Source organism: Fulmarus glacialis, unplaced genomic scaffold (assembly GCF_000690835.1).
Source record: "Fulmarus glacialis isolate BGI_N327 unplaced genomic scaffold, ASM69083v1 scaffold34709, whole genome shotgun sequence".
NCBI classification, from domain to species: Eukaryota; Metazoa; Chordata; class Aves; order Procellariiformes; family Procellariidae; genus Fulmarus; species Fulmarus glacialis.
Window position 1 is genome coordinate 293 of NW_009231961.1, and position 16,123 is coordinate 16,415.

Sequence of the window (16,123 nt, forward strand, 5' to 3'; positions counted from 1 at the left end):
CATGACAGCCGCACCAGCACCTGGAAAGGGGCCAGGGGCGTTGCTGCCCAAAGCCCCTGACTGCCTCCTCCCTATTTCCCATTTTTGGGGCACAGCACCAGCACAAGCAGCTGGGGAAGCCCAGGAGCCCCGGGCCGGGACAGTGATGCACCCCACGCTGTCCCTCGAGCTGTGGCTCTGACCCTGAGACCAAGAAAGCTGATGTTCTTACCGCACAGATGACATCGCATGGGCTGGAAACTAAAATTTGGGGGTTGTATGTCAAGTTTCTTTTATACAAGTGACAGACATCATTCAGTCTTGGTAATTTTGCCTCCAGCTGCTATCAAAAAGGAAATATAGCCAACCACCTGAACTGATGCAGAAAAAGACAAGTCAAATCCATGGCAACAGGAAACTTGAAAAGAAAAAAAAAAAAAAAAAATCTTAATCTGCTTCCCTGTCTCTTTCTAAGAATTATTTAGGAATAAACAAGAACACAGTCAAAATGTTTACATTTTGGTGTAATTTATTGGCACAAAAATATTCAAATACAACATGGCATCTAAACATGGCTACTCTGTTGTATTTTGTGCATTGTTTTTAATATGTTTAATTCATAAATCAGAACTTTATCTTCACCCTCATGTTTAATAACCATTATTTTCTGTTTCAAGTTATGACCAGTTCTCCCCACGTCTGCCTCCTATGCCAAGTATTAACTTTCCCTAGTTATTTCCCAATACTGCTTTTTAATCCAGACACTGCGGGGAAGCTCCCAAGTGGTATTTCATTTGTACCCTGCATCCAGTTTGCCACCGATCAATCCGCATAGAGGCACCTGACTTTGCTCAGCTCAAGGTCTTCAATTCTCAGATCTGCTCTGATATCGTGATCTAATCTGAAACACGACTCCTGCACTAGTGTAATGAGCGGATATACAGTTTCCAATTTTGGGGCAAGAACTGAGTTTGAAAACAAGGTAACAGGATGAAACAATGGTAAAATTCTGCTTCTCTTTCTTTCCAGTTATCCAGCTCACTCCCAAACCTAAATGAAGCCTCCTGCACAGGCGCATTGAGCTCACTGCAGCCACACCAAGAGGACTGACCAGGGCAGTAATTAATCTGCAAATGACTTAGTTACATTGCAAAGTAAGTCAAAACCCGTATATAGTTATTTTCGATGGATCCCCAGTTCCCCAAAGACCAAGTGGAACCATAGACATCTGTGGTACAATCAGTCTTCACTGTCCTGGAAACCCAAATCAAGTGTTGTGTTTCAGACAGCTTGTGTTTTTCCAACAGCAGCTATACATTGGCTTAAACCAACTTTTAATATACAATAACTCTTTTCATTTACATTTCAAAATATTTGACAAAGGCTGTATTTCAGCCCAACGTTCAGTTTGTGTTTGTAGAAGAGCAAGTTTGGAGTGCAAAAGCCTCCAGAATAAAAGGCTGTGGATACTTTGGAATCTTCTGTTACCAGAAAGGACACCTAAAGAAAACAAAGATATTGTAGTAATGCTGACTTGCATATAGTTTCACAAAAGCAACACTGAGAAGGACTGAGATTCCATGCTAACTAGGCACCGTTTTAGTATAGGAAAAATTGACAGGTGATCCGCATGCTTCTTTCCAGCTAACTAATGTTTAAAAATGCAAAAAAGATCTATTTCCCCAAGCATAGTCTAAAGTTAGCTAACTCTCAAAATGCCAGTAAATCGTCTTTGTTTACTTTAGAACATGTGGTTCTTTACTGTAACTGAAATCAGTGACCACCACATGCCTTATTTCAAACACTTAAAATGTTGAGGCTGATTGCAGTTTTAATGTTCTAAAATCTCTGTCACCACTTACAACAACTTTCTTACAGAGGACTGCTTATGGGATTGCTGTCATAGGCTTGCAAAATTTACCAGAGCAGATGCAACATGTGCTAAGGCTCTTACATATAACTAACTACACAAGTGACATTTTCCTTAGCTGTTCTCTGCTCAGATTCTTCAGAAAAGAATTTTGCAAGGTTAGCTGAATGACAAACTCACCATCCAATGTAGCACTGGCACAGATTCTCATGAGAAGTAGCTTGCTTAATAAGCAATTCTACTTGTGTGGGTACATCGAGAGTTTCATCATGAGAGAAGTCTCGACCTTTGAAATTAAAGGATGGAAAACACCATAAATGGAAGTCACAAATCATAGAACATAACTTGCTTCTGGGTGGCAAGCTAAGGACTGATACGACTTTTAACTACCCTTCCCTTACAGTATATAAAACCCAAAATTTTCCAAACATGGAGAACCTCTAAAGTCATACAGAGCCCAGAACGCTGTTCTCCCTATTATTATGGTTTCTTCCTTTTATCTTCTCCAAATAATGGATAAACCAACAATAGATAACTTTGTAGTAGCTGGAATCCTGATCCTAATCCCTTCAAATACATTATTTGGCAGGTAGTTTCTTACAAACTTTAAAAGCATAAAATTTTGCAACTAAATGCTGCAAACTATAAAGCCAGGACAGTAGAAATTCAACTTCCACTAACAAGCTAAGACATGCAAAATATGAAGTCTGTTTAGTTACAATCACCTCTATACTTTTCAAATCAGGCTCCTTTGTATCTAAATGCAGGCATCAGTACTTAGCTGTGAGTCAAAACCAGGAAAATGGCCTCATCCTCTTAATCAGAATATGTTAAATGCTAGGATTAACACAAAATACAAACACTAAAACTAGTGCTGATCCATCTCATCAGATTTTATGTTTATCTTATATAAACATAAAAACATGCTCACCAGTGAGCTTATCTCGAACCCTGTTGATGATTTGAATTGCCTTCTTATTTAGAGCTTCTGGCTTCACTAGACCATCTCCTACTAAAAGACAAAAGTAGGAAAGAGAATTAGGACTTCATATGAACAATAAAAACATTTGCACTGCTGTTACATCTCCCCTTCCCAAACACCACAAATACCATTTTGAGAGCAAACAAACCCAGATACCAGTACATTTTCTGTCACCTTTTTTTTGGAGTTGAGAACAGAAATAATTATATTCCTCATTCATGCTGACAAGGAATTGTATCTGTCCCATCTCATGTAATTGTATCTGGATCATGATTAAATTTTCTGATCTGAAAACAAATTTCTGCATCAGTATAGAAAAAACAATGAAACTTACTGAAGGAATGGATGGATTCAGGCACTGTGGTCCCAGTTTTCTTATGGGCTGTCTCACCCAATTCCACACTGTCCAGCATTTCTATTGAAAAACACCCATGAAAACATAAAAGCATAAATGTGAAGCTGAAAAGCAGATAAAATAATATTCTTCTGGAAACATTAACAAAACTTAATCAGCTCATTTGAAAAGCATACTTGACTGTGACCAAGTGTACCACACATCTCTATCACTAACAGATAGAGAGCAAACATTGTTTTTCCCCTGCTAACATACTTACAGGCCTTATCCAACTTGTAGGAACATTTTGTATAAAAGTGTAATTGAAAGACATTTTGAAATTATGTACAATTAACCTAAAATTATAAATAAGTATGTTTATTTGTAGAACTCTTCATATGAAACACTGTCCCCATTCTGCAGTGTAATAGCAAACAACTGCTAAGATTCAACGCAAAGCTCTCAACATTCAGTCAGATGACTACTTGCCAGGTTTTGTACACTAATATTTGGTAGCTAAGTACATAATTATCATATATCAATTATACCTTGGATTACACCAGTTTGTGTGTGCTCCAGAAGGGTGTTAATGTAACTGTAAAGGAGCATCTGCTTTTTGAGCCAAAGTACTTCCTAAAGCTGATGATAATAAGCTGTTTATCTGTCCACTTTTGAGAAGATGACTGAAAATATTTACCCAGTCTTGTGCACTGCTAAAAAAAAAACCGCTCCAAACGTTCATGACATACACCATCTTTTCTACTTACCTACTGACTGACTAGCTGAGTAGGAGTCTGTTCTTGTCCGTGAGCGCTTATTGCCCTTTGTATTTGCTGCAAGAAAATACGGAGTTGAAAAGTATGAACTGGAGTTTCAGTGTTTCATAGCAAATTTGTCCACAAACGATACAGATTCCACTGCCTTTCTCCTTCTCCAAATTTTATGTCACCTGAAAATAGCTTTCAATCTCCTGATGACAACTAATACAAAACCAACCCAAATAATTTTGCATGTAGCTTAGTTTGGTGTCTGTGTTTAAGGGCAAAAGGGTTTTAACCACTGTGGTAATTTCACATTACAATCCCTAAAAACGTGCGTGCACATAAATAGCACTTGCAAACCAACCATTTCATCAGATTGCCTTCAAACAGACATTGGATTTCAGGCTTCTGGGTTTCTTGTATGAAATCAGACCGATTACTCTCTTGCTGTCACTGTTTTATCAAAATCACTTACTGTCCATCAGCCGCCAATTCAACAGTGGATCATACACAAAGGCTTCAAGCACAGCCATGACACTGTCCTTATGTTCGCGCAGGACTTCCATCACTGTGTGACAGGTGATTCTGTAATTACCATCAAGGCCCGTCACCTTCAGAAGAGAAAGAAGCGAATCAACCATGCTGCTTCGTTCACTATGCAACCCTAACATTCAGGAAGCAGGAATTGGCTTGTGCTTTAAACTGGAATTCACTTCCACTATGCTTTGTTCATTAAGAGAACAAGATAGATGTTCATTACAAACTAAGAAGCTCCCTTCTGCCATTAAGATGATCTTTGCGAAGTACTATGCCATTGGCTGTGTCCGGTTGATGCAAACAGCTATTTAAAACAAGGTAATTAAGGAAGGCCTAAGAAATTGGAGGAATTTCAGGGGGTTCTGAATCAATGAAAAAATTGCTTTCCACTGTAATGTACTGTAAAGATCACAGGAGATATTTTAACTTACAGAAAACGCAGCTGAAATTTTAACATCTCTGGTTCTCACAGGAGTGGAGAGGTTTAGCCACAACAGAAAATACAGGAAAAACTGAGAAATTGATGCCATTTTCCCTAGGAACAACCCTCTTCATATTAAAGAGGGGATGCTTACCTCCATAGCATTTGTCAGCATCCTTGTTAACCTAAATGGAATCTTCTCAGGGAACTTTTCTCTTGTCATTGCAACCTAAACACATGATGATGGAGAATTAGTAAATTAATAGCTAACTTATTATTTAAGAGTTAATAAGTATTGAGTTTTTTTTGCTACAACCTTGAAGGTTGTATTCCAAATAGGAAATAAAGTCCCAGCTTTATGTTCCTCAGTTTCCACAAATTTTTGCGAGAAGCTAGATAATTAACTCCATAACAGAGGGAAAACTCAAGTGTGTGCCCAGTTACACAGACTGCCCATCAGCAGCTTAAATTGCTCCAAGAAATTTTATGGAAAAGTAATGTTAGCACTTTGCTTGTTCCAGTGGTCAGCTAATCCCCAAGACATGCCTCTGAGATAAAGTATCTATTATTTTCATCTTGCCTGTAGGTAAAGTGAAGCCCAAAAGAGAGCCAAAGGGCTTGCCCAGGATCACACCCCAAGGTCAGTTTGTCCTGGCTTATAGATTCATTTCTGTTCCGCCAGAAAATGTGAAATATTACAGAAAATTTAACGTCCAAATACAAAGATTTACCTCGAAACAGTCCCCGAAGTCGATATGCAGGATCTTTCCACTCAGTCTGTCTAACATCAGATTGGAGGGGTGTCTTTGATGAAGGAGTAGGAGAAAAAACAGAGTGACAAACCATTATAAAAACCCAATGCAAATCACAGCAGCTCTGGTCTGAAATGATATTTATCTTCATGAACAAGAACAGCCAGTGACAGCTTGCTTGTCTGAGATCTTCCATCTCAGGATGTACAGAATAGCTTCCTGACAGTGCATCTATCACATTATTTTTGTAATTACCTCTCAGGGGTTAGAGATCTTCTCACCTTGGAAGATAAACAACCTATTGGACCAGAGCCATCAGTACTTTTCTTGGATATGAACATTTATTTTTCAGTTAGGATAAATTCTTCTACTTGTTTCATGCTTTTTCATTTTTTCAGTAGAGAAAAATGTAATGAATTATGCTACAGGTGAAGTAATGCAAATTGGTTTATGACCACAAGAGAAGAGAATCAATCCAGACTAGGAAAACCATGATGCTGCTATTCATGCTGACTTGTTCCATTTTTGGTTTAGTTCAGTTTTCAAAGGTTTATAATTTCATTATAAAGACCTTTAAGTTCAGGAATAAAAGCTTTTGTTATGAAAACATTTAAGGGTTTAGCTGGTTTTGCATTACAGACCTTGAATCTAAAATATATTGTCTTCAAAAGTATTTTGGAAGTTATGGCGACCCCTTTTGACAGTAAGCCATATGCTAAATCTCACATTTGTTCATTTGATCTTTTTTTTCATTATTTGCTCAATCCATTTGGATTGTACATACCTCCCTCCAGAACACGTCTGCATTGCAGATCAGAAAAAGCACCATGTTAAGTAATAGTTAAACCAACATTAACTTTCATTTGTTTTAAGTCTAGAGCAGTCTTTGAGGAGTATTTATGGGGAATTCATGTGTGTCTCTGACAACTGCTGTGAACATACATACTAGAGGTTCCTGCTTCACAGAATAAATATCCACCAGGCAAAAAAATACGCAAAATAAGTAGTGTTACTGAACTTGTTTGGAGGGAGAATCAGAAGACCTCTGCCACTAAATACTTTCCGGATTTCTTTTTGCTACTTCAGGGAACAAAAACTGATGCTCGATCATGGCACTTCTTTCCTCCCCAAAAAGCTGGATGTACATGCACAGTCCTAACAGACTTGGCAAAAAAATTGCCATCTCATATGCATGAAGCACACGCAAGCACACAGATTGGTGGCAAATGTCAACAATATTTCTATTTTATAGAATCATAGAATTGTTTAGGTTGGAAAAGACCTTTAAGATCATCCAGTCCAACCATTAACCTAGCACTGCCAACTCCACCACTAAACCATGTCCCTAAGCACCACATCTACACGTCTTTTAAATACCTCCAGGGATGGTGACTCCACCACTTCCCTGGGCAGCCTGTTCCAATGCTTGACAACCCTTTCGGTGAAAAAATTTTTCCTAATATCCAGTCTAAACCTCCCCTGCTGCAACTTGAGGCCACTTCCTCATATAGAATGGATGTAGAAAGATTTCCCATTCTGTGAGTGAAAGGACAAAATTAGAACTTGTGGTCCTTGATGTAATTCTGTGCGTACTCCTCTCAATATGGAAGAAACTCTTATTTGTATTCAAGATACACACACCCTACATCTTATGCTTGCAGTGCTGAAAATAATGGTAGCACAATTAGGTCCTGAAAGATGGTATCGTTACAACTCAGCAATAACCACAATGAAAGATGTTATCATAAGAACAGATCCAAGGAATGAATTGATAGGCCTACGCAGTCTGTGCTTTTATTTAAAAGAAACCTTTACAATTTCACTTACCTGTCCCCAAGGCCCAAAATGTATCCAACCATTGACATTACAGCTAGTGAACGAGTGTAGTTTGTTCTTCTGTCAAACCACACCTACAAGCAGAGACAAAATAGAAAAAGCCAAGCAGGCATGTTGCACGTTGCTTATATTTTAATTTATACATTACTTGCATTTTGCACAAAGTGGAACTGTGATATGCTTAGGTTCAATACACTCCATAGCCTAAGGAGGGCGTTCAAACATCCTGTGGCCTTGAATTAGATGTCTAAACCATTAAGAGAATATATTCTGAGGTTCCTGCTTTTCTCTCCTCAGGCACAGTATATGGAGCTTCGGTCTCCAGTCTTGTGCTTTGGACTGCACTCTGGCAGCCATTGTGATCTGAGCCTTATAAGGCCCCTTGTGAGGGGATACACATGTGTGGATACATGTTCTGCAATGATTCATCTGCAGTTTATGATGAATAAACACCATCTCTCACTCATTCTGCAGAGAAGGCAATTCCACATTATGCTGATTGCCAAACACAAGCCATTACATGTGCTGAACTCACCTCCGAGCTTGGACTTTTCAACCACAGCAGTTTGGCAAGGTCATCACCAGCTGTGTTATTGACAGCATGTTCAAATACTTCTACTTTCTGCATCAGAGTCAGGTGGTCATAATCTGGAGCCATCTATAATTGAGAAATGACACTCAGCAACTTAAAAAAAACTACCTCCAATAATCCCTAGTTGTATTATGAAACACAATAATCACAAATAATTTCATATGAAGTTTATATTGAAATTATTTGTAGACTGACCAGTATGTTCCCAAACACAGTGAGATGACTACCCAACAGTGAAGAATTCATTTTAAATGGGATAGCAAATGATTTAGCATCCACAAAGTAGTCCATAGCCATATTTAATTAAAATACTGTGAAGGTAACTATGTTTCAAAAAACATTATCCAAATAATTCTTCCGGGTTGGCACATGCTTTCTTTTTTGGCAAGCAATTCCAACTTTTCTAGTATTGTTCAGTTTCTCCAGTCTGTCTAATTTTGGCCCTGTTGCTTAGACACAATGCCAGCAGCACGGCACCTTGTATCACATCATTGTCATGCAAAACTCCAAGCACATTTTAGTCACCAGTTGGTAACAACTTGTGGCCGCTGCTAAAACAGGAAAGGAGAAACAAATAAACATATGGCCAATTTTACCTCTTGGTAGCATTTTATAACTCTTATCTGATATTTTTGCATTTGTTACTGGTACCAATAACAATCAGAAAACAGGCAAAGGAAGAACAAGCTGCGCCCCATTACTCTTCATTAAGACACCGGAGTCCTAAAAGAATGTACCAAAAACTCTGCCAGCTTTCCCCTTTACCCTCAGCATGATGCGATGTTCAATGTTGAGCAGGATCTTTTTCTTCTCTCTGTAGTCTCGGATGAGCGCATGCAGTGTGTCACAGTGGGGGACCCAACCAATCAAGCCTGAATTTGTAGACAGTGGAATAACAGCATATCTCTGAATGCTACAGGAAAAAATGGAGAATCAGAGCTCAAATTGTTGTATGTTGTGTATTATTGTATTTCGAGATGCTTGAAAAAACTACTACTAAATCTGATTCTGATCCAAATTGTCTCTTCAGTAGTTGCCCTGCTTTTCTTCTTTTCAAACAGAGCTGAAACATCCATTTGGATAGATTGCTGCCAGATAATCTACAGACATTCTCAAAGCTTACGTGTTTTTCACTGAAAGACTGCTTTCAGAAGGTACATGTTATGTCACCCACGATGATCTATTATTTGCACATGATATTTGATATGTTCACGCTTGAAAGACACTGTACAGAATTGCAGTCAGTGACTATTCAGCAAGCTATTTAGTGACTATAATAAAAAATCCTTGACAAAAAAACCTGTTCTCAGGCGCCCAAGCTATCTTGAAATAGGAGTTGCCTCAAAGACCATAACTATTTACGAGATGGGACTTCAATTAAATAAAACAAATGATGCCCTCAGGATACATTTCCTCCAAGTTTGAATTCTTGAATGTTTTTTTCTTTCTCTCTCTCTCTTTTTTTTTTTTTTTTTTTTTTAATTAAATTAACTTAGTTCCAAGAGTCATCATTTCCTCACAAACCAGCTGGTTGTGCCAAGGGTTACTTGGAAACTGCACCTACGTAGGGTGTCACTTGTGCATAAGCACATTCAGTGATTATCCACAACACATACCTGAGGTTTTTACGAAGAGAAGTTGGGTCATTTGCTAGCAGAGTGTTGACCAACCCAAAAAGCTGCATCACTCTTTCATCTTGGCGGAGGTCTTCGTGACCTTTCAGAAGGAACACAAACTCATGCCCATTGCTTCCTGTGAAAGAATTAATACACAAAAGTTTACTCTTGCTGAACAAATAGACAAGAATAAATACATGTGCACCCAAGAACCGGAAAGTGTGGCAGTCAGACTGACCAGACCACTAAGAAATACCTCACGTGAAAGGAAATGTTGGAGAGGTTTTACGTGGTAAATATGCAGTTTGACCTAAAAGCAATAACTGTTTAAACACTAGAATAGTTAAGTGAAAACTGCTCTCTCTTACCCATTAATGTTAGCTTCCTGGGCCGCTGCTTGGAGGTGATGACCTGCAGCGAGGGTGCAATGGACTGAATGCGTATGATGGGCTGGTTGGGATCGTACGTTCCTGGCACTGCCAATTCCAGGTCCCGGCACATTAAGAGTTTTGGTGACACGTACTGTAGTTCCAAAGATGTGAGCTACCAAAACCAAAAGAAATACAACCCCCCAGCATTTCAGTTAAATCTCACTGAAACATCTGAAGAGTTCATGCTGTCAAGGGACCTAGAACAGTTCAGTCAGTTGTCAATAATTCAGATGCTTGCAGGAAGTGCTGCATAAGCAGCAAACTTGCAGCAAATCATATGCAGGTATTTCCAGAATACTGAATTTGAATGTTTTGAATAACCAGAAAACATGAAACAAAGACTGGTATTGACAACTTGCACTGTAAGACCCACAACAGAACTGTACCTCTCCCCCCACCTGAGGCAGCTGCTTTGAGATACGCCGGAACACATGGTAATAGAGATCCCAAGCTTGAGTTAGGTCTTTGACATTTCCTGATTTCATGTACTTCCTGCACCATTCCTGAGCTTCCATTAGATCTCTGCCATAGGCCTAGGGAGGAAGTGAAAAACAACAGAAGAAAAACATTTCTACGGACTATAATGGAACAGGTGGAGACCACTTAATACTTACAAAGAGCATCACAGTCTATTTTCAAATTGCATTACAAATACTTGATCTCACATTTTTATAGCATATCAGAATTAAAGATCCAGAAATTCCTGGATCCAAGACATGCAGTGAGTTTATTAGACAACGCTGCTCACAAATAGACTTCATGACAGGAGGCACAGAATGAATACAATCACCCTTTAACAGTAGGCTCACAAACTCAAATTAATTCCTTTTGCTGGCTTGAGAAAGGTCATCTCTACTAGTGGTTACCGTGAAGCAAAGCAGACTGGAGTTAGAAGAATTAACTGCAGACCAGTTGTATGTTTTCCAGACCCTATCAGACACCCAGCCGATATAAGACTCCAGGGCAATCTGCACTACGATGGCCACTGTAGTACTGTAGTCACCAAAAGCGATACAGATCTGAAGATAAATGTACATAATGAAGACTGCAACTACCATAATGAGTCCCGAGAGGTTTACTCTGTGTGTTAAATTGCAAAGGCCCTTGTAACACATCTGGGGCAGGTGGCTGTCCTGCCTGTTTTTGAGGGCATGCAGAAGGTTATGTTCTTGGCCACTTGCTGATACCTGATTGAAGGATGTCTCTTTTAAAGTCTGAGGCCCACGCTCCATCATTGCATGAAGTGGTTCCAGCACCTCAAACATTCCCTTCACATTCCTTTCTCCAAAGTATAGACGAGATGCTTCTTCCAACCCTTCATGCCACATCTCATGCCATAGGATGGCTACACGGATTAGCTCTTCACTCACCTGTTTTAGGACAGGAAAAAAGATTAAACGCCTAAAGAAAAACACTATGACTGTATACTGACTTACAAATGCAAAATTACTTTCTTTTCTAATGATTATGAAATATTTGTTGCTGGCAGCTAGAGGGAGCCACAAGAATTCCCACAATTCTGTTATACCTTTTTCTGCAAGAAGCTGATCAGGCTTTTCTCACCTTATTCGTTGCCTTTGAAATTTTCTCTATATTTGTGTAGCTTGGCCTGAAAGCACTACTTTTTATTCATAAAAATCTTTAGCAAATGAATTAAATCACACTTTCCATGCTATGCTTGGTAAGTTTTGTTTCCACTATTCATTAAGCAAAAATATCTCTTTATGGAACAATATTCTTCATTTATTTCTTCTCTAAATTTATTCATAAGGAGACACAAGAACCCAGTGTTTGAACGTTATGGTCCTTTTTAAATTAAAGCATTCTCTTGAAATTATACTAATACTGTAACTTCTTCCAAATGCAAAAACCCAAATGAATTGTACTTGAACAAAATTAACAATGAATAGTCATTCTGTGTTATTATACCTGTGGTACATCCATTCCTGAAACACAATACACTTTATGGGACACTAAGTACTCACCATCATTGCCTGCTGCACCAGAGTGTTACTGTGCTCACACATGTTTTTCAAGATCTTATTTGCAGCATTGTGGCGAGCAGTGGTTGTAGATTTAGAAGCCACAGTTAAAGGATAGATCAAAGCCTACATGGGACATCAACCAATAATATTTTAGAACGACACAGAAGAGCTACATAAACTGAAAGATTAGCAAAGCATTAATAAGTGGCAGCCTTAGGGCTAGACAACAGAAAGCAAGCTCGCTTCTGGAAAAAGGTGATAGGAATTTGCTATTCAAAGTCTTTCAACCTGAAAAGCTTACAAGACTTTAATTCACTAAGTAGCAGAATGACTTTGAGAGCCTGTATCAAACTGGAAGAACAGAAAATTGTTTTTAGCATTTTGTGATTTTCCACACTGTAGGAAGAAATTCAGATAAAACATCTGTGAGGTAGCCTCTTAGTAGTCACTTAATGAGATTTAAGATGATTTGCACTACCCAGTATTCTATTAGATGGAGAGAACTTCCTCTGCTGCATGGCTCATCCACCTCTTCTTTCCATTTTTATGTGAACAGTGCTGAGGTGAGAGAAGCAGCAGCAGAAATAGTCCCCATTCTCACTATCCTCACTTGCTGTGACTTCCAGTGCAGGCATCTAGACTAGGTGAAATGGAATATAGGAAATGCCTTAATTGGCTATCAGTCTATGGAAATTCCTCCTTCAAGGCAAAGCTTACCTGGGGATGGTACCGTCCAATATCTGTGAGGAGCTGATGAATGAGACGTCCTACTAATGGTCGAGGGGTGTCAATTCTTGCAATGAGCTGAGGGATAACCTAGTAGTAAGGATAAGTAAAATAAACATCCCCTTATGTGTTGAGGTCACAAGCTGTTCTGCCCTCTGCTAAAGACCTCACAGTCTCTAAAGGAGACAGAGAGGCCCACCACTCATTTTTGAGATGGTCAGAGGATAACACAAAATTCCAAACAGTGTCAGAAACACAGAACAGCTCAGTTAGATCACAAGTATTCTGCGCAAAACTGTTACAGGATCCTCTTATGGAAAGAGTAAGATGTGTCTGGAAGTGTAATGCTCAATAAAACCTTTTTTTTATTTATTTACAAGAGTCATTCTACAAAGCAATCCTGAAATAGACTGACAGACAGAATTCAGACAGAATTACATCAGAGCAGCACAGTGGTGTTTGATACTTGATCACCACTGAATGCACGTCATCTTCAATTTTAAAATTTTCATTCTTTCCCATTCATATGAGAAATGATTAATTATGACTAATGTGCATATAAATACAGAAATGCATGCAAGAATGTTTCTCACATCTCTGTTCAAGATGCTTGTTAAATCAGTTACAAATTGTGCTGTATACTGTTCTCACCACTCACCTTCAGAGAATTGTTTAGCAAAGGATCATCGTGGATATCAGGTAACAAATCCCCAAGCTCCCCCCAGAACTGAGATTTGTCTCAGCCCTTTGTGTGCCTTACCTGCAGCCAAGTGTCTATTTGGATTGCCTTGACTCCTTCTACCAAAGCCTCATTCACATCAGGCCAGTGACCATAGTCAAACCACAGAGTAAGGACTCTTAAAAAGAGAAATACATTCGTTAGGAATGAAACAAAAAAAACCTCCAAACCACACCATTCCAGTTAAATACTTTCAGACCCATTTACAAGTGACTCTTCCCAGAACCTAGAGATAGTAGGATAAGGGCTAATCCACCTAACATAAATTAGCTTGGACTGAAGCATTCATTTAGTTTAACCATAACGAAAACAGCAGACGTAGGTTCTACCTAATCTTAAACCATGTGCCCTTATCAGCTGGATTTCATTTATTATGTGCTTTATTATGTACCTTAGAGTGTCTTGTAGGTTGTTTCCTCGAGACAGAGATATGGATCGGAAAAAGCCCTGGACAGCAGGGACTGTGTACATCAAGAGGGTCTTGGATAAATCCTTTTGGAATGAAAATTGCTGCATTAGTTCTACACAAGTGCATCAGTCCACATGAATCCTAAATTTAGCAAGTGGAAAGAGGGAGAAATATGTGGAAACAGATCTAATCCACACTGTAGTTGACTTCTGCTCATACTCCTCACTGGACATGTTGCTCCTGGAATTTATGTTTTGCTTGACTACACATAGGTCTTTAATCCTTGCAGGGAACATACTGTGAAGTGTTTTTATACTTCAGTTTGTTGGCAGAACTATGGACAGCAAAGCAGCCTAAAAACTACAACCCTACTATAACTGGTAAGTAAAAGAGATTCCTCAAGTCTTTCATGAAGGGCTTAAAGCAGCAGAACTTGCTAACGGACATTGTATCACCTATGATAGCCATCCATGCCTTTGCTTTAGTTCACAGCTAACTTACAATCAGTTGCATTTAGCCCGCTTCCCTTAAGACTGCGTTAACCTGAACTTCTGCACTTTTGCTGTAAGCTATGAGCACACAGATATATATACACACATATATATATACACACACACACACAGAGACAACTTCCACAAGCCAGGTATGCATAGTAGCTCGTTCCACGCCATAACGTTTTCCTGCGTCTAACAATAAGTACTAATCTCTCAACATAAACAGGGAAGAAGGGTACCTCAGTGACTTTTTTCTGCACTGGAGATGGTATGGGACTGTTCTCTGTGCTCTCTGCATCACTCTCACTATTGCTGCCCTCGGTGTTAGCACTGGTGATGCTGGCTCCACTGGCATGACGTAGTTTCTTCTTCTCATCTCTGGCCTGGTTTTGATGTTTGTAGTGAAGCACTGCTTCAAAGTTCATCACTGCCCAGGCATGCCAGGCCTGCCAACAAGAGAGAACAAAAGTCAGAAGGAAGATGAACCCTTTCTGCAACCTGTACTTTCTATTATTAGAGATAACTATCCAACCTTCCTGAGTCCACAGACATCAGCAGTAAGTAATACCCTGTAGACAACACAATGCTTTGCTTTCTCTAATCACTTGTAGTTTTGACTGGCTTATTATCTTAAATAACACCATGATGAGTTCTTGGCCAGGAGCTCCCTGTTGAATATTAAAGCAAAGGAGCTCTGTAGCAAAAATTAAATCGCATTCCATTCACATACACCTTAATTTTTCAAAAGTTAAAATGGAGATTAATATGTTATGTCTAAGGAAGGTGTAACAGGAAGAAATGCAGGAGATGACTTTCCCAGCGAAGATCTGGCACCAAATATTAATTGAAATTACACAACCCTGAAATCAAAGGCTCTTTGGAGAATTAGCAACAAGGCTACTTTCCTAGTACAAGTATGCTGAGTGAGAACAAGTTAAACTTTTTCCATTTAGATTATCCTTTCTCCTTCACTGTTAACTGACAGGAGAAAAAGTCCCAAAAGCAAGAATAGAAAGTGAATTGTGGCCTAGTTTTACCAGCCAGATAAAATTCTAAACAAGAATCTCATGGTTGCCTTGGGCTGCTTTCTCTGTTCTTTTTCAATCCTACTCACAGTAACAAGGCATATAGTTATAGGAGATCTTCCTATGAGCACCTTCCTTTCCTGTGGCATGGGATGTGATCAAATTTACTGATCTCTCTGCAATGGTGGCTAGAACCTTTTCCTTACTGACCTTGTACCAGTTGCGATCATGCTCTGTTGCAGCACTGTAGTATTGCAAGACTTTGGGGATGGTACTCTCGTTGATGCCTTGCAGGTTCAGCTGCCACTCACCCAGTTTCAGGAAACACCTGGTTAAGCAAAGGGATTATTGACTCAAAACCTGGAATGAAAATGAAGCCTGCTGGATTAAGAGCGAGACTTCTTATCTGAAGTCTGAAGGACATTTCACATGGTAAACCCACTCAGCAAGCCTCTTCTGCAGACTGGGAGTATACGTGTTAACATGTAAGGTTCAAAACGCCTACATCCTGATTGTAAGTGTGGAGCTAATTAGTTAATGGTTTAATTTTTAGGGGGAAAGGCGAGGGTCAAACTTTGTTCCTCATTTATATCAGTTATAAAATAAACATAAGAAGTAGCTAACAGTAGCATCA

At 39.1% G+C, this 16,123-nt stretch overlaps 1 protein-coding gene across 1 annotated transcript in view; it reads right to left on the bottom strand.

Annotated features, from left to right (window-relative positions):
* Nucleotides 1-488: 488 nt before the first annotated feature.
* Nucleotides 489-16,123, bottom strand: part of MTOR (mechanistic target of rapamycin (serine/threonine kinase)) — a 66,079-nt gene continuing 50,444 nt past the window's right edge. The window contains exons 37-57 of the mRNA XM_009584749.1: nucleotides 15,700-15,817; nucleotides 14,704-14,910; nucleotides 13,953-14,053; nucleotides 13,583-13,679; nucleotides 12,814-12,912; nucleotides 12,097-12,219; nucleotides 11,299-11,481; nucleotides 10,510-10,644; nucleotides 10,049-10,223; nucleotides 9,681-9,816; nucleotides 8,830-8,977; nucleotides 8,008-8,130; nucleotides 7,464-7,546; nucleotides 5,616-5,688; nucleotides 5,039-5,113; nucleotides 4,402-4,537; nucleotides 3,933-3,998; nucleotides 3,166-3,246; nucleotides 2,781-2,861; nucleotides 2,030-2,135; nucleotides 489-1,479 (exon numbers count right to left, since the gene is read on the bottom strand). Of these exons, the coding sequence (XP_009583044.1) occupies nucleotides 1,464-1,479; nucleotides 2,030-2,135; nucleotides 2,781-2,861; nucleotides 3,166-3,246; nucleotides 3,933-3,998; nucleotides 4,402-4,537; nucleotides 5,039-5,113; nucleotides 5,616-5,688; nucleotides 7,464-7,546; nucleotides 8,008-8,130; nucleotides 8,830-8,977; nucleotides 9,681-9,816; nucleotides 10,049-10,223; nucleotides 10,510-10,644; nucleotides 11,299-11,481; nucleotides 12,097-12,219; nucleotides 12,814-12,912; nucleotides 13,583-13,679; nucleotides 13,953-14,053; nucleotides 14,704-14,910; nucleotides 15,700-15,817 (2,362 nt within the window). The 3' untranslated portion in view covers nucleotides 489-1,463. The remainder of the gene's footprint in view (nucleotides 1,480-2,029; nucleotides 2,136-2,780; nucleotides 2,862-3,165; nucleotides 3,247-3,932; nucleotides 3,999-4,401; nucleotides 4,538-5,038; nucleotides 5,114-5,615; nucleotides 5,689-7,463; nucleotides 7,547-8,007; nucleotides 8,131-8,829; nucleotides 8,978-9,680; nucleotides 9,817-10,048; nucleotides 10,224-10,509; nucleotides 10,645-11,298; nucleotides 11,482-12,096; nucleotides 12,220-12,813; nucleotides 12,913-13,582; nucleotides 13,680-13,952; nucleotides 14,054-14,703; nucleotides 14,911-15,699; nucleotides 15,818-16,123) is intronic.